Raw genomic sequence first — 19143 nt, 5'->3', positions numbered from 1 at the left:
CTAAACATGCAGACGCTTAAACATACGCTCATTCTTTTTTTTTCCCCACATATGTGTGCATTTATTAGAATATATTACCCCTTCCATTTGTCATGACAATATTCATTCTTATTCTTTCTACCGACATTTTTCATTCATCCCATGCTGTTAGGTTTGTGTGTGTGAATGTATGAAGCAGCATGCCCTGGGCAAGCCTCGTTTTTTCTTTTCTTTTCTTTTTTTTTTTTTTTAAATATCACTGTCTTCAGTCTGAATGTGTCAGTTTGTGATTTATGTGAGAATTTTGTTTTGTGCATTTCAGTTTGAATTTCATTTATCTGGAAGTTTGTCATCACCTCATTGAAAATCCACCTCTCTCCGTCTCCATTAGTCAAGTCGAGCTTTCGGGCAGGCAGCAGTGAACTTCCGTGATAACCTCCCTCAGAGCCGTGGAGGAAAGCAGTGGGTGTCAACGCAGAGAGGCACTCCTTGCTGTTTAGGGAATAAACCTCCTAGCTAGGAAGCCATGCCAGTTTGACTAATGTCAGCTTGATACTGCTCTTCCACTGAGCATACTGTAAGCGCTCATGGATCAGCACAGGCATAGCTCTGCAAGTAATTAAAGCTATGGCTAACAGAACCAGACCTAAATGTCCTGTGGTAGCTGCAGTGACACTAGAGTTCACCATAAATCACTTTTATTGTTTATCTACACTAGAACAAAACAGATGACAGTAGCTGGACCACACAGATGTCTGCCAGCAGTGTTCAGTATGTTTCTCCAGAGTTAAACGAACCAGGACACTGATGATGTGATTCTTTGAGATCATTTTGAGTTATTTACATGCATGCATCACAAAGAAACATTGTATCTGCACGCCTTTTATTTATTTATGCAAGGGAAAAGATGCTTCTGTTCAGACAGACTTTACGACTTTACAAGCACAATGATACAATAATGAGAGTGATGATGAAAATTGCAGCGATTTACAAAATGGCAACATTGCAGGAAAGCTTTGTTTCCTCATCTTTGTTGGCGCTTATACAGTATCATTTTCATAAAGCCTTGCCACAGAGAACTTTAATGTGTGTAATTCACTGTAAGCAAGCTATTTTCTGCATTTATATGGGAATATTAAAAGTTCACTGACAATGAAAATTTGAAAATATACTTATTTATCTCAGTCCATCCATCCATCTATGACTGTAAACATATTAGATACACCTCTCATTGAAGGAGAATGTAATGCAGCTGCATTAGGGCACAGCTTCCTAGCGCTCCAAATAAGTTGAATCAGTAGCTTTTGAACTGTTTCAGCAAAACAGAAATGTACTGTATGACCTTTATGAACGTAGAATTCATAGCACGGCTATCAAACTGCATTAGTTCATGCTAGGTGTCCTATCCTCTATTTCTCCCTCCTTATATTGCATTTCTTTTTCCATATAGGTATTATCCGTGTCTAATGTTTGTCTTTAGTGATGCATTCTCTCCAGCCTCTAGTTTTTAGGGGGTTTTTTCCCCATTCCCTCCAAAACTGTTGCTACAATATGACATTTTCGCAGAATGCTCTTAATATGTGTCAGTTAAGCGCTATGATGAATTCAGCTCTGTGACACAGAGCCTTTAAAGGAGTGAAAACTTCCCTCTGTGTGTGGCATTTTCTGTGATTACTCATAACAGCATGTTTTTGTCTCCCTACAGTATCTTCAGGATGTTCTCGGCAGACAGGAAACGAGTGGAGACAGCGTTGGAAAGCTGTAACCTCCCTTCTGGCAGAGTGAGACTCCAAAAATACTGAAGCTCCCTCTCTCTTTTTTTTTTTAATATTACTGTCTCTTCATATTTCCTCCATCCCTGAACTGGCTTCCGTCTCCATCTCATCCTGTCTCTTTTATGTACAGTCTCTTTCATCTTCTCCATGCATCCATCCATCCGTCAGTTTCTACTCTCACCGTTCAGCTCATTTTCTATTCTCCTAAAACAGAAACCGATTGCTGCTTTGCTCAGTTTGCTTGGAGTCTTATTTTCTGGATGTCTGCACGACTTCCCCCTCAAAATGGATTTAGCCTTGGTTGTAATGCAACAAACAGACCCATGGGATGACAAAAGCTCTTTTATCTCTACCTCTTTTAAATATCACTAGAGAGAAGCTGCACCCTAACGCACAAAGGTGCAAACAGCGCACTGTATCCCAACGGTAGCAAGCAATTTGCATCCTGAGAAGTGGGAAACTGCTGTTTAGTGCTGCTCTGAACACTGAAACTGCTGAAATGTTGGGCAAACACATTGTGGCTCTAATTAAAATCACGTCACTTTCAGATGTAGTTACTCTTGTAACATCTTTACATTTAAATTACTCAAAAGTCAAGCACAAAAAAAATGACATCTTACATTAAGTCTATACATGGAGCAACAACATTTTGAGCTCAAGTGTTTTTTTTTTTTCCTTTTTGAATCAAAAATATTTTCAGTGCAAATGAAATGCATTTTGCATATTCAGAATTTTCATTTGGTCAAACTCAGCACGTATAACACAGCTGGCACAAAGTACAGATGTTCTGTGTGCATACATGTGGGATTCTGTTGCTTTTGTTGCTGCAGTTTTCTTATAAAACCCCAGATACACTGATTCAAAATGCTGTCAAATGTAGTCAAAATGCAATAAAATAGCCCTGGACAATGTAAATATAATCTGATGTTAAACATAATCTCGGCTGATTTTAGCTGCTTATTATTTTCAATCTGATTACCGAATTGTAGCCAACTCTGGCTACAATTAATGGCTTCTCAATACAAATAGAATTAATTTATATATACACAGAGGAATACAAACACACACCCACAGACAGGACAAGCTATACATAATTAGCACAGGGAGAGAGAGCAGGAGGTAAAAAATGGTTGCTGTATGAAGGTCTGCTGGGATTTGCTGTTATTCCATTGCACAAGTAATTACAGCTAAATGGTATTGCTGTTAATCCCTCAAACGCACACACTCCCAGGCAAAAGCGCATACACAACCCAGCTCGCACCAGTGTCTTTTGAATGACTCAATGAGTTTCAACAGGGCTTGACCTGCATCCCTCCCTCCTTCTGTGCGCCTCCTCCTTCACCTCCCTTCCTCCCAGCCTTTTCTAAGACTGTCTGGTTCTGCTCTGTTTCTTGCTGGCACAATGCTATTCCCTGCTGCTGAGCACACTGTGTCTTTATCATACCTGTTTGCCTCTGATAGCTCCATAAGAAGCCCTCACGATAAGTGCAAATTGCAAGCAGTCATTTGCTGTTTGTTATTTTCATCTCTGTAATCGCTTCAAGAGGGCCAGCTATGAGATGTCAGGTGGAATGAAAGATCAGTGTTTCTTTTAGTCACATTAGTGGTTTGATAGATGCCTTTTTTCTCTATCTAGAAAGTCTGCACAACATGAGTCGCATGAGACATATTCATTAGTATGCAGGGCGAGTTTGAAGAGACTCTACTTTATGTACAACTCAGTGGTCCCCAGGCAAAAACTACTTGTACTGTGCAAACAGATTTGTTCTTAAGTGGCAGGTACATTTGATTTGAAGCATTGAGAAAACTAAATAATCATATCCACCTTTTCTGTTTTTGGCATGGCTGTCCATTCCCACGATGATGCACATATAAACTTGGCTTTATTTTGCACATAAGATCATTACGTTACATAGATATAGAATACATGAGCAGTCACCTCACAGATAAAGAGGATACTAGTATGAAAGACTGCCTTTATGTATCAGTTCTAGGATCAGTGCATTAAACTGAAAATGGAGTTGAACACATTTTTATTTAACTATATTTTATCCGTCAGCCTGTAGATTTTGAATTTCTTTTGCCTTTCAGTTCTTCCACAGTGTCTCCAAACACTACTACCTACCATTTATTTACCCATGTTGCTTTTGTCTTCTGCAGAATGACTCGATTCCCCAGGAGGACTTCACTCCAGAGGTCTACAGCCTGTTCCTGAGCAACATCTGCCCTCGACCTGAGCTGGACCACATCTTCTCTGACGTGTAAGTACTGTGCGTCCCCCTGTCATCTATGTGTGTTCAGCCTCCAAAGAATATGGTAATTCCCAGTTTAAAAAAAAAAATCATAATTGATATCTTTTTTCCCCCAAACCATCTGTTGCTGTTTTCACACTGGCAGCTAAACAATGCCCGCCAGCCTTAATAGGACAGTATGGTTTTCCAGGCTCAAGACACCTACTTTTATCCATTGAAGGCATAATAAGAATTTAATTTGCTCAGGAAAGTGTCTAATGGCCCTGGTTGTGACTTCTTGAGCCTATCTGTTTGGCCTCTCATGCTGCAGAAGCAGAGCTGCCTTTTGGCCCAGAGGGACTCAGACCATCAGCCGAGGAAGCACGCCAGCTCAACCGATGCCACTCCAAGTCATAAATCTGTATTTTAATCACAGTTAAGTGAGCTAGCATGAGAGCCAGGAGGATATGGAGAAGATAATTTAGTCGGACAGGCTTGGATGTGAAGGGCGTTTTAATGAAATCTCATAATTTACTCAACACAACATTTAATGCTGTTGCTTTGCGCGTCTGCTGCTCTCCCTCACCGCATCTTTTTGCACTATAATTACACCTCCTCCCCTCCATAACCTTTTCCTTGTTTCATTTCCTCATATCCCATTTTTTGAATCCTGTTCCTGCACCCTCATCTTGCTTAGTAGCCCTTTAAGATGTTTTGTCTAATTCTCTTCCAATTCTATCCCGTTCCTTTCTCCACTCAGGGGGGCCAAGAGTCGACCATACCTCACAGTGGAGCAGATGACAGAGTTCATAAACAGCAAACAGCGAGACCCTCGTCTGAACGAGATACTCTACCCTCCTCTCAAACCAGAACAGGTCCAGCTGCTGGTTGACAAATATGAACCCAATGCTTCTCTGGCACAGAAAGGTCAGTGGCTCAGATTTCTGTCAGTGCAATCCCAGGCACACTAACAAGATTATGTAAGCACGGGCATACACAGAACACCTTTTAGTACACATCAACTTAATTATAGTATGCAAGTGATTTATAGTAAAAAACTATCTGAAAAACACAGGTAATTTATGCCTGTTTTGGGTTTTTACACCATCATCCTCTACTAACCCTGCACTCCAGCCACCACCACCAATAAAATTGGTAGGACAGGAGTGTTGCCATAGAGACTGCTGGATGGTGTCCAAAGGTTTTGCAAGTGAGGGGGACATAGTGGGGTGCCAAGGAGTCTGTAAATACCAAACACTCACAGTCAAACACGCATCACCACCACCAAAATGTTTCACCCATGCCAAACAGTGCGAAACTTACCAGAGGAAATTTCCCGACATTTTATTTTAAATAACACTAGTACACTGCTTGGAGAGAAGAAACATGTGTATGAATTTTGTTGAATAAAATATAGTAAATAGCAAAGGGAACAAAGCAGAGAACATGTGTAGCACCATTGAGCATATTCAGATGTTATGCATGCATACGTCCACTGTTTGGGAGTCAGTTTTCTGTACAGTACAGTATCTTTGCAAAAATAAACACGTTAAAGACTTAAATAAGGGTTTCTGTGGTCACTGGAAGCGTTCAGTGCACTGCAGTTTTGAGCTGCATTTTGAGATTTCAGCAAAATGTCAAACATGTCACAGTTAGGTTGTGTGGCTGGCAGGGGTGGACCCAAATGCAGGACACTTGAGACAGAACTGAACTCCCAAACAGCTTTAATGCAGAATCTCTTTAACAAGGTCCAAAAACACAAAATCAGTTATTAATCCACGACAATGAACAGAAGAAAACTGAGGGTTTAAATGCACACAAGGTCATTAGGGAAATTAGGGAAACACCCTGGACACTCCTTGTTTCAGCTACTGCCATCAGGCAGACGTTTCAGGACAATGAAGGCCAGAACAAACAGACTGAGGAACAGCTTTTATGCCAGAGCCATCATTGAACTGAACTCTGTGTGGTTAAATGGACAGTGATGTGGGGTGGTAGTGCTGACTGTGTGCGTGCGTTGGTGTGTGTATTGGGGCTAGATTCGTCTTAATTTACTATTGTGCACTGTATTTTAGTAATCATTTTTATCACTCATATTTTTATTATTTTATTATTTATTGTCTGAGGCACCTAGAAAGGAATGCATTTTAAATTTCGTTGTGCAACTTCTGTGTACAATGACAATAAAGATTCTGATTCTGATGATTCTGATTCTGAATACAGCAGGGAAGTATAAGGCTAATAACACAAAGGAAACAAAACTGAAGACATGGCACACAGGACAAAGGACTGCCAAAATAAAACAGGAAGTGACCAATCATGACACAAACGCAGACTTGACACAACACAAGGACTAGAATACACAAGAGACAAGGGAGAATGACGCAGAGACAAACACTGGAACACAGAGACGCAGGAAGTACTAATGGGAAGTTCGGCTCTTTTCAGAGAGCCCGCTCTTTTGGCTCCCAAATGGCTCCTCAGATTGTAGTTAAAAAAAATGTGTAAAATGAATTACTTTTCCTCACCATTCCTGCATGTAGCCTCTATGTAAAGCTCTCTTCCTCTTGCTCTTTCATGTCTCTGAGCAAACTTTGCAGGAGACGCCTCCTCTGTGTTTGATCTGTGTGGACTCACTGTGTGGTGTGTCTCTGCCCTCCCCCCGCCCTGTTGCTCCATGTAGACACGCAGATTCCACCACACATCTTAACCAATCACATGCAGCTTCCACAAAAAAAAAAAAAAAAAAAAAAAAAAGAATAAAAAAACGGCTCACCATCAGGAGCCGGCTCCCATCGTTCACTTCAAAGAGCCGGCTCTTAGAGCCGGATCGTTCACGACCGACCCATCACTATACCTCTCTCAAACAGTCATATAAAGAAAGTTTTTCACACGGCTCAATGCAGTCCTGTGAAAAACTTAAGTACACACCGTGATTCAGTAGTATTTAGAACCACCTTTAGGAGCAGTAATTTGAATCATTTTCTGTGACTTTATCAGTCTCTCACATCGTTGTGGAAGAATTTTGGCCCACTTGTTTTTTTATAAAATTGCTTCAGTTGATTGAGGTTTCCAGCATTTGTTTATACACAGTTCTCTTAAGATCCCACAGCAGCATTTCAGAGGTCTGGACTTTGACTGACTCATTGCAGCGCCTTGATTCTTTTCTTTTTCAGTTATTCTGCTGGAGATTTCCTGCTGTTTGTGATCATTGTCCTTTTGCATGACCCAATTTCAACCAAGCTTTAGCTGTCAGACAGATGGCCTCGCATTTGACTCTAGAATACTTTGGCATACAGAAGAGTTCATGGTTTACTCAGTGACTATAAGGTGCCCAGGTCCTGTGGCTGCAAAACAAGTCCAAATCATCACCCCTCCACCACTGTGCTGACAGTTGGTATAAGGTGTTTGTGCTGATTTGCTGTGATATGTGTTGATTTTGTATGTGGCATTGTGCATTATAGTTATACATTTCCTCTTTGGTCTCATCTGTCCAAAGTATTGAAGTCTTGCATTTTTTTCAGCTACTTTGCAAACTTAAGTCATGCCACCATGTTCTTGTTAGAGAAAGGAGACTTTTTCCTGGATACCCTTCCTAACAAGCCATACTTGCTCTGTCTTTTTCTCACTCCTCTGTCATGAACTTTAACATTTAATATGCCAACTGAGGCCTGTAGAATCTGAGATATAGCTCTCAGGGTTTTTTTGCTGTTTCTCTTGGAATTTCATAGTCGGACCTTGGGGTGGATTTGCTGGGCTGTTCACTCCTGGAAAGATTGTGTTATTGCTTAGCACACACTTCAATGCTCCAGACCAGCAAACCAAACCAAACCACCTGCTTTGATAGAGGTACTCACAGTTGCTGAAGATCAGTTAATCAAGTGCATTTGATTAGCAGCAGCTGGCAGCTATTACCCTCTTAATTCCACCGAAAGACTGCATAGAGTGGTGAAAACTTTCTTTTTCACGTGACTGTATCTGTCTGTGTAATGCACTTCAAGGCTAGCAGCAGCTGCTGTTTAACTTAGCAACTAAAATTTAAAGAGAGGGAAATAGCTTGCGTGGTTCTTTTCAAGGCATTAAGCTGTGCTAAACCTAAAAGGTATAAAACAACAATTCATTGTTTTACAGGTGTTATATGCAGGACTTCAGCACTGCACTTGAACTGCCATCATTTAACACTTTGTAATATTCACGTATTTCTGAATTGTCCAGTTGCTGATTTGCTTAACATACAGTATATGTTGTCCAAGTGGTAACATGTTGCTGTTGTTGTTGCCTAAACTGGCTTGACTTTGTCCATTTCCATGTTCAGATTCTTTATCCTGGATCAGACTGTAGCAGACATCAATCATCTTACTTAATAATTACATGGAAAAAAATGGATAGAAATAACTTCAGAGATGCACATGTGTAAAAGTAAATAAAAAGGGGATTTTAGTTTTAGTATTTAGAGCATCAGGAGTGGTGCAAAATAATATATTAAGAAGTGAGATGGATGAGTGTTGGGGAGCCAGCACTCTTGGACATGCTGTGCTTTCATGATGTCTAAAGTGTCAGTAGACCCAGAGCTGCCAGTACTGGAAAACATCACACTCCAGATATCAGGCAGCAAGGTCTTGTATGCGCCAATTCAAATTTTCTCTGTGCTAGAAAAGCATCTTATACAAGTGTGCCAAAATGGAGGAGTTATTGTACACCATGTACGGTTTAATTATGAGCAAAATGTCGAGTTGACTTTTTTTTCCATCATGTTAGACCAATCACTGCCTTTGAATTTACCACCTAAAGATGTATTTAGATTACTTACTCTGTATATTTACCTTTTCTTAGTATAGTTTCTCCTTCAGGGCCTAAAACACCAAAGACTACTTTAAAAAAGTAAAGCTCGGAGGTCATCCATCCACTCAGTTTCTTAGCTGCATATCAACAACAGTTATGGTGGACGTTAGGCAAAAGTGGGGTCTGCTCCAGACAGGTTGCCAGTTCATCACAGAGCTCCCAGGAGTTCATGTACTGTAAATCTAATTCTTATCTTCTTCTCGCAGCTGCGCCCTTATCTGCAAGTTGTTGCCAAAAATGGATGGATCTGCTTATTTGATTTGGCACAGGTTTTTACACCGAATGCCCTTCCTGATGCAAGCCCCGAGGGATTTGCATCACCTTGTGGTTTCGAACCAAGAATCCTTTGTCTGTTAGGCAAATGTGTTAACCACTCCACTATCTATGAAAATTTAAAAATAAAGAAATAAATCTTTGTACATGTGCAGTAACAGTATGTCACATGACTTCTACCTCAAATGTTTTTTCAAACTGTAGTGAGGTCAGTTTTATTAAAGGATTGGACAGAAAAGTTAATAGCAAAAAAAGAAATCTATTTAAAACATTAAGTCCTGGTAGCTTAAATGGCTACCTCGATGTAGTCGCTGAGAGTAAGTGGTAAGCTGAAAGCAGTCAAATGAACATATTTGATATAACGGGTGGTTTTCATGAAGATTTCCATATGACAGGACTGCTGGGAGAAGCACTGGACTGCAGCATTTAACTATATAAAGCTGCTTATTTAAAAAATGTTGGCATCATGCTTTAGATCCGGAGGATTAAATTTATGTTTTTGTATCATAATTTTAAAAAAAATACTCATCTCTGGATCAAGAAGAAAATGATTATCTGAAACTGTTTATAGTCATACTAATCCGATGTGCATGTTTTATAACTGATTACACAGAAAATAAACTAAAAAAGAAGCAGCGGCATTTTAATAATGTCCCCTGAGTAAAGTGCCTACTTCACTTTGTTTGCACATGTGACAGAATAAATCACGGGTCTTTAAATGAGTTAAAAGTCATTTTTTAAAAAACCACACATATCCAGCCCGACTGCCTAATGTTTGACTCTGATCACAGCGACGTGCTCATGCTGTGATGCTTTGTGTTCATCCTGTCCCAGGCTCTCTGGAAGCATGCCCTTCCCTGTCCCAGTGACAGATTTCCCCATGTGAAGTATTTATCTAGCCGGAGGAAGTGCTGCCATCTGCTCTGCAGAGGGGTCCAGAGCTCCACATGCTACCTTCACACACACGCACACATTCAGATACACATAAATATAGTTTCTTCTCTCTCAAGGACATAAAAAAGGTCCATAAAAATGGACATGGCTCTTCGGTGGAATGGAAATTTTAGATGTGCTTTTGCATTTAACCAGGAATTAAGAAGCACTGTGTCGACGTGGGAACAGCAGAAAAACATAGAGCCATGTGCTTTAACTAAAGATGCTCCAGAAATGTATGTGTTATTGATGAGGAGGAGTTGGGTTCTTTTTCTTTTTTAATCTTCGCTTTTCGCTTTCTCCATTTGTGACTTGGAGGGGTTTTTTTAATTTTTTTTTTTATTATTTAAGACCTCTTATTCATCTCAGCACTGCTAAATCATTGTCTGTGACTGCTTCAGTCTGTGCTCACTCAAATATTATGACACTGTTTGAAGGCAGATGAATGAAATACTAAATGAAACAAGACACTTAGAGTCTCACACTTCAAGAGGGGATAGTTGGCTTATTCACTTGGATTGTAGAGAGGAAGCTCTTTGTTAGATCTTGTGAAAATCAGAATGCTTTTCTCCTCCTCTCATCTCAGTATGAGTTATTATTGTGACCAGTAGCTAAAGTTTTGCTTGGCTTGAATCTTTTTGTAGAACTTACTCTCAGGTTTCACCTTGAGAGTAGCACTTGTAGGGTACAGCTGCATTACAATCCCAGCCATGTCAACACAATTTTTCTGTGTTTGACCTACAAATGCCTTGAGAGCTGGGGGAAACTCTTTGTCTGTATGGAATGTGTGATACAAAGGTTAGACCTCAGCCAGGCAAAGGGAGATCCTGGCAGTCAGCAGGGAGTACGACGCCGAGTGCGACAGAGCTCAGATGTCACAGACAGCAGCCAGCGTTAATTAGTCCAGCAACTCTGCAGAGGGCGGCACCGCATTAATTAGCATAAAGTAGCCGGAGGGACCTGCTGCACCCGTCAAGCTTGCATCACTTAGCATATTTAGCGTAATTTCAAGTGAGTGTGAGTGTGACTGTCTGTCTGTCTGTGTGTGTCTGTGTGTGTAGGCAGGTGGAAGAAGTGTTTTGCTTTGAGCTGCAACTATAAGTTCAAAATTTCATTCATTCAGGTGACGTGTGTGATGTGTATGGTAATGCGTATGGAAATATGATCTCGTGTGGATGGAGACGTGGAGCTGTTCATCAACCACTTATTACTTATTTATTCAGCATTATTCACGTTCTCAAGCACGCTCAGTGAAGATTAGCTCAGTGATGGCAGCCAAAAGGCAAAGCTTAACATGAGTGACTCTGACAACCAATCAAATCGAGGAAAGAACAGCTTCACAGGCAGCTTAGCTTTATCAGACCACTGTATTACCTATTGATAATAGCAATAGTAGCTGAAGCTAGTGGAGCCTGAAATGGAGAAAAGTACATTTACATGGTAATCTACCTGCTGAGCAAATGGAGCCTTTTTAGACTTGAATTTTCATAATTACTGTACTGTAACACTGTATTCAACTACAGTAAAACAGAAGAAAACACTGAGGGACAGCCCAAAAGGATTAACCACAGAGGCTTTCAGCAAACAATAAATTATGCAAAATAAAACTGCTGATGTAATCTCAGCGTGCCATTAATCGGTCATTCGGCTCTTCCACACATTTGCGCGCAGTCTTGCAGCTGCTTTTTTGAGTACACTTGCTGTAATGTAAGTACAGTCAAAGGTGGAGTTGAATGCAAAAACAAGGTAACAAAAACATTCAAACTTCTTATTAAACTCACAGGTGAACAAACATTCCAGTCCGTTCACCTCCATCTGAAATCGGGAAAATAATGTTTATATAAAAGGTGATTGAGAAAAACAGAGAAGAGTGTACAAACACTCATGTTTTTGTAGCTATTTTCAGTTATGTTGCAATTTGTTAAATATTTCATGTAAGGCAATTGCAAAGAGGGGAAAAATCTGTGGCACATATGCCGCCATATGCCATGCACCATATTTTAGCTTGTGCGCTAAAAAGAATAAGGCAAACATTCTTTATGTTTAAAGTGGCAACAAATCTCATTACCACAAAAAATAAATTAATCAAAACCAGCATTATGTTAGTCCATCTGGCAGTACTTTGCATCCTCCTTACCCTGTCTTTGGCACTCAGCCCCTTGGCCATTAATTCCCACTGAAAAATGACACAATTCTGTGATTTAATTTACAATAATTTTCTAAAACTTAAGGGATCTGCACTTCTTACCAAACACTTTTCAAACCACAATAACTACAACAGTTGCTGGGGGCTCTCTCTCAGCCATGGAATAATACCGTTTCGGTGAGGTGGTGATTCTTCATGGCAAACGACTCAAAGAAAAAGAAAAAAAGCAGGGATCATAAGATGATCACTGCAGTGAAAGAACAGTTCAGCAAGTGCAACAGAACCCAACTACCAGGTTTACGCGTCAAGCGTGATCTAAACGCCTTCCTGTAGCCAGTTATGCTTTGCATTCTGGGATGCAGCAGAGCAGCATGGATGTGCAGAAAGCTTTGCCTGAAATGTTGCCCATATAAATACGAATGTTTGGAGTAAATTCTCCGTGTAATCTGCTAGTCCAGAACACGGCAACATTTTCCTGTATTTACTTTTGTTGCTCCCACCCCAGACCCATCTGACTAATATTCTCATGTGGTTTGTAGTGACGCATTTTTATTCACTTGGAGTTTACTCGATGTTCTGTCTGTGTGAAAAGAAACCAACGTACAGGAAAAAGATACAAGTCGACAAACTCATCAGCTGATTTGGACCAAAGGAAACAAACTATAGGTGTGAAAATGACCTCAGGTTCATTTTGGACAACAACAGAGATCCGTGGCACAGAATAATCTGCATCAAGCTTTGGGTACATGTTGGGCAAAACAGCTCATTGTTGGTTGTGGTGTTTTTGTGCAAATTGTTGCCATCTGGAAAAACAGAGACGATCACAATATTTTGGAAGTTTAGATTTGGAAAACTTTACGATGCTGACAGTTGCACTGTGTTGTGTTCATGCAGGTCAGATCTCAGTGGAAGGCTTTGCAAGGTACCTGAATGGGGAAGAGAACAGCATCATTCCTCCTGAGAAGCTGGACCAGAGTGAAGACATGACCTTCCCCCTCTCTCATTATTTCATCAACTCCTCACACAACACATACCTCACAGGTACACACATACACAAGTTAAAACTTCTGCGTATAAGGAGCTGTATCTTTCTGGTGTGCAATCACATTCAAGTTGATTTTCCTCCTGACTGATTGCACAGGGACATCCTTTCTTCTCCTATAAATGAAAAGATCAGTCGTTCATTTAGAAATACAATTATGGTCGGAGTGAATACACTCAACTTTATACCTCACGGGTCAGTCAATCAAACGCACCCTCGCATATCAGGCTCGCTTTCTTGTGTTACTTCTCAAGAGGTTATCCAATCAAGTCATGCCATGAGACTCGATTCATTGATATTCATGAGTTAAATATTTCTTTGGACTGGTAGTCAAAGTAACTCCCGGCGGTGCACAAGCATGGCAGGCACAATACAGAGGCCATTTTCTCTTCAATGGATATTAGAATTCATCTATTCAAATCTATTCTGGGGGGGGGGGGGGGGGGGGGGGGGGGGGGGGGCACTGGAGAGCATTGAATCTTTCAAGTGGATCAGATTTCACCAGCGATTGGAAAAAAATTGAATTTTCTGTAATAGCCCAGCCTCATAGCTGGTGGAATGGAGAAATGAGAAAAACAAACAAGACATCTTTGATTTTCTCCTCACGAACACTGTTTTTCTTTACGTATTTTCATAGTGACTCAGAAAGCGTGTCGCAATGTGGAGTCTATTTCTGTCCATGCAGAATAATTCAATTGATGACAGAATATGCAAGTAATTGTAGCGTCCGTGCATTTCATGTTATTGATCCATGATAAATTAAAGCAATTTTTTTTTTTTTTTTTTTATCAGTCAACACATAAACTCATCCTGTAATGCTCTCTCGATGGAGCCGGCTAAAGATGTCAGTTAAAGAAGTGAAAGAAAAAGGCTGATAGAAAAGTGAGAAAGGGTGGAGGAAATGAATGGCATCACACAAACTGAGAACAGATCTGCCTCTCACTTTAACACACTTCCACTTATATTGCAGGAAACACACTACTAATGTGAAGAGATAATTGCTTCGCTAATGGTGACGGGGTGATGAGATTTGCCTGCTTCAGATAACGACAGTTGTATTGTTTTTTCTGCATGTGAGCAACAATACAGTTAATGAGCTCTTGAAAAGTGGAAGGATATGCTCTTGTGGGGCGTCCTGGTGCTTTTGGGATCAACTTAGCCATTACCTCAAGCTGTTGTTTGTGTGTTCGTGTGTTCGGTACAGCGGGCCAGCTCGCAGGCAACTCTTCAGTCGAGATGTACAAACAGGTCCTCCTGTCTGGGTGTCGCTGCATTGAACTGGACTGCTGGAAGGGTCGCACCACAGAAGAAGAGCCTGTCATCACCCATGGCTTCACCATGACAACTGAAATCTCCTTCAAGGTAATACAAGGAGAGATGGTGATGGTGATACAGGGAAAGGCTTTGGTTGTGGCCTGGGCAGCAGAGGGAATGGCAGGGCTGAAACAGTGTGTTTCACAGTCAGTGGACACAGAGAAGGGCATTCAGCTCATGTAATTCACGTTTTTGTGCACATCCACCCACCTCGACTAAACTGTGTGTTTGGGATAATTTAATGACGTAGTGTGATTTAGTTACTAAATTTGGCATAAACATATCTAAATAGAAGAATATTGATGAGCTCATTGCAGAAATTCTAGACGTAGGATTCATCTACATTTGACTTTAATTTCCAGCAATCTGGAAAAAACAAAAGCATGGTTTTAGGCCAGGCAAATATGATATTAGGTATGCAAACATAGTCAGTTTTACACAAAAATGCAGAAGCCTAAAGATACAAAATGAATTGCTTAAGAGACATTTAGCACCGTAGGTGTACATTTCTGTGTTATATATATATATATATATATATATATATATATATATATATATATATATATATATATATATATATATATATATATATGCATTGTATGTGTGTGTGTGTTATTGTAGTTTTACTGTGAAATCCTTCAGAACACAGTTGGAAATCATGGTATATATGAGACTATAACATCATAATACACTGTAAGGTAACAGTGGTATCTCAGCACACTGATTGTGTGATGCTGGATGTGTCAGTCCACTTTTTTTACCCACAACCCCCCACCCCACACAGACACACAAAGTTTTATTCTTTTTCAATAACAAGTTAATCCCAGTTCACCCTCATTTATTTGATAAGCACCAGAACAATGAGTCAGAAAGTCAGCAGGGGGGGATTCATCCAGAGCTCCTGCATTTTCTAATAAAAATTTCAATAACTTATCCCTCAAGGATGCTGTACAGTATATAGATGTGTCAATATTTTGTACCTACTTAAGGGAGATTTCAGTCTTGGTTGATTTGGTGACACGTGTGGTCACTGGTGCCAAATAAACTGAATTATTTTAATAAAAGGAACCCGTCTGAGGATTTGGAGGCGAGCAGCCATGTGTCTGAAGGTCTTAATCCAGCAGCTAACTGTGGCTGCTTCTTGTTCTGCTACTCTTTTTGCAAACCTTAAAAATGACTATCTGACAAAAAAAGAAATAAGTAAATACCAAACATAACTGCAGACACATTTTTAAAGGTGATGATGGTCAAAAACTAAGAATCAAACTCTGTTTCCTGTTGTTGTTTCACAATAAAACACAAATGTGGAATGAAAAACGAGATTGGGATAAACAGAAAAGTCGGGCATGAACGCGGCAGATGGCATATCGTAAGGAACAGGGACTGACGAGCCCTTAAAAGAGAAGCACCGGGGGGCAATTAATGATGAGATGCTTTCATAGGAGGAGGAGGGCATGAACATTTAAGGGCAGAGTAGGTGTCAAGACAAAAGAAGAAAAGAGATGGGTGAATTGATTGATTGAAGGAAATTTAGATCTAATGAAAGTAACAGAAGAAGCAGAACAAGCCTAATGCAATTAGTCTAAGAGTGAAATACCAAAAAGAGAAGAGTTGTAAAAGATGGAAGAGAGCTACAGATTGAAAGGGTTGAGTTACAGACAAAGATTTTTATTGGAGGAAATGAAGGCTTTTACTGAACTGCCACTGTTGTTAATGATGGTGTAACTGACTCAGACAATGAGTGGCTTAGAAATCTAATATCAGATGTTGAACTGTCTCCAGCAGAATTGAGTAGTGATTCCATCTCCTCGCTCAGCTCCCATTTATTTAAATATGTGCAATTTGTGACCTACTTTATAGGGTTTTGGTTCACATTGTTGTACTCAGGTTCGCAGTTCATGATTTCAACAGGTTTCGGTATTTTCTTTGACAGGCATTCTAGGAATGCTAGGAAACAATTGCACATCTGACACTGTTCGTCCACTGTGTGAACCAATAGCAAACTTTTGTGTTTTTAAGTATGTATGACATTTTTCAGATAATCATCAACCACTGAGCCTATGTTGCAATTTACAGTTACATTTTGTTTTGTCTGTCTTTGATTGGGTATTTAGGAGGTGATCGAGGCTATCGCAGAGTGTGCCTTCAAGACCTCGCCTTTCCCCATCATCCTGTCTTTTGAGAATCATGTGGACTCGTAAGTTAGCATTTTTACTTTAAGGGCTATGCTTGTTGTATGAGGTTCCAATTGTGCCAGAACTACACTATATTGCCAAAAGTATTCACTCATCCATCCAAATCATTGAATTCAACTGTTCCATTCACTTCCACGGCCACAGGTGCATAAACCAAGCACTGTCTGGGTTTGGCGGGTGCCAGGGGAACGGTACTTGTCTGAGTGCATTGTGCCAAGTATAAAGTTTGGTGGAGGATGTGGGAATTATGGTCTGGGGTTGTTTTTCTCTTAATGCTTGAGCATACCAAGACATTTTGGACAATTTCATGCTCCCAACTTTGTGGGAACAGTTTGGGGATGGCCCTTTTCTGTTCCAACATGACTGCACACCAGTGCACAAAGCAAGGTCCATAAAGACATAGATGAGAGAGTTTGGTGTGGAAGAACTTGACTGGCCTGCACAGAGTCCCGACCTCAACCCGATAGATCACCTTTGGGACAAATTAGAGTGGGGACTGTGAGCCAAGCTTTCTCGTCCAAGAGTTGAAGGTGTTATAGCTGCAAAGGGTGGGCTGACATCATATTAAACCCTGTGGATTAAGAATGGGATGTCACTGAAGTTCATATATGTGTGAAGGCAGCAAATACTTTTGGCAAATAGCGTATCTTTACATGTGTACTGTCTATGTTGACTGAACATGTGAGAAAAATATTTGTCTATGAGCTTTACGTCAGCTGGGACAGCATGATGTTGATAACTCAGCTTTCAGCTTCCATCACCTTGTTGCACTTTCTGTTCTTTGACTCTTGCTCTGCAAGCCATCTTAATGGTATCCCTGTGCTGATAAGAATATCACCCTGATTTGTTATCTTTATTTGACTCCTGTGGTTGAAGTCAAGAATGCCTTTATTAGTCCCACAAATGGGGAAATTGCAGTTAACAGAACATCCATCCAAAACAAGCATAAACATAACACAGACAGGGGGGACAGATGTCTGAGGTCATGCAGCCGTTTCTCAACGGCAGTGAGTCATCGGTGGCAAATTCCTTGTCAAACCACATGCTGTTTGAGTGTCATTGTGTGTTTAATCTTACACTGACATTATGGATGCTGGAAACAGTCAAAATGGAAATTTTAAGATGAGTGTAAACAGTTTATATACCTGGAAATCCCATTATAGCAATATGTCCTATGAAACTTAAAGTCCTATGGAAATAAATACATATCACTATAAAAAAAATTCATTTGTTGTATTCAGAAAATATGTTTAGCACATTTTTAAAAGGATTTATATACCACACATGGGCAAAATATGTCCTGGGGACTGGAACTGGACTGCAGACCATCTCAATCCGGAACCGTGAAATTTTAAAAAGAAAACTAAAGAATCCCCAATGAGCTGTAGCTTCAGCAGGCACACCCATGTTTCCTTAAATACATGAATGCATCATACTAAATATACTCTGTGGCACTAAATAAGAAAGCAAAAATCAGCTGTGGCTCCTCTGAGGTCCTCATCAGTTGGATGGACTCAAACTGCAACATGCAACTTTTACGGCAGTAGTCTTCCTCCTGCTCTGCAGCCTCAGCGAGCTGCCAGTGTAATAGCACATGAACCAGTTTTCAACCAGCTGCAGGTTCAACCAGCTGCTCTTCCAGCTCACAGAGGGTCTTCAGAGGCAATTAAGGAATACATCACCAGCTGCTGTTCAAGACAGTGGGGTTAGAGCCTGTTAAACCAAGCGATGAGTCTCATAACAGCCATCTGATAAGCCTGCTGGTAGGGAACAGTTGGAGACAGGAAGGGCTGGTGCTAACTGTTTTGCAGTGATATGCATATTATGGCAAGAACCTGTTGTTTTTCTAAGTAAAGAAAAACAACAGTCCATCATTACTTTAAGAAATGAAGATCAGTCAATCTGAAATATTTCAAGAACTTTGAAAGTCTCCTCAAGTGCAGTCGCAAAGACCATCAGACGTTATGATGAAACTGGCTCTCATCAGGACCGCCCCAGGAAAGAAAGACAGGAGTTCCCTCTGTTGCAGAGGATCATTTCATCAGAGTTACCAGCCTCAGAAACCAGAAACCAAAGTTAACAGCACCCCAGATAAGAGCCCAGATAAGAGTTCAAGAAGCACACACATCTCAGCATCAACTGTTCAGAAAGGGCTGCGTGAATCTGGATTTGAATCACGGTTGAATCACTGCAAAGAAGCCACTTCTAAGGAAGTGGAAGCAAGAGGAAGAGAATGGCTTGGGCCAAGGAACACAAGGAATGGACATCAGACCAGTGGAAATCTGTCCTTTGGTCTGATAAGTCTAAATTTGAGATTTTTGGTTGAGATTTTTTATTCAAATTCCAAGGCACACTTAACCAGCATGACTACCACAGCATTCTGCAGCGACATGCCATCACATCGCGATTGTGC

At 40.5% G+C, this 19143-nt stretch overlaps 1 protein-coding gene across 2 annotated transcripts in view; it reads left to right on the top strand.

Moving 5' to 3' along the window:
* Positions 1-19143, top strand: part of plcb1l (phospholipase C beta 1-like) — a 122053-nt gene that overhangs the window by 65609 nt on the left and 37301 nt on the right. For both annotated transcript variants that reach the window (XR_004019187.1, XM_030721590.1), the window contains exons 7-12: positions 1685-1760; positions 3915-4015; positions 4746-4912; positions 13074-13220; positions 14426-14583; positions 16650-16732. Coding sequence is in view for 1 of the 2 variants with exons in the window: in XM_030721590.1 (XP_030577450.1) it covers positions 1685-1760; positions 3915-4015; positions 4746-4912; positions 13074-13220; positions 14426-14583; positions 16650-16732 (732 nt within the window). In the remaining variant the exon portion in view is untranslated. The remainder of the gene's footprint in view (positions 1-1684; positions 1761-3914; positions 4016-4745; positions 4913-13073; positions 13221-14425; positions 14584-16649; positions 16733-19143) is intronic.

Source organism: Archocentrus centrarchus, chromosome 24, assembly GCF_007364275.1.
Source record: "Archocentrus centrarchus isolate MPI-CPG fArcCen1 chromosome 24, fArcCen1, whole genome shotgun sequence".
Lineage (NCBI taxonomy): Eukaryota > Metazoa > Chordata > Actinopteri > Cichliformes > Cichlidae > Archocentrus > Archocentrus centrarchus.
The sequence above is the reverse complement of the archived record's forward strand: the minus strand, read 5'-3'. Positions and strand labels throughout refer to the sequence as shown.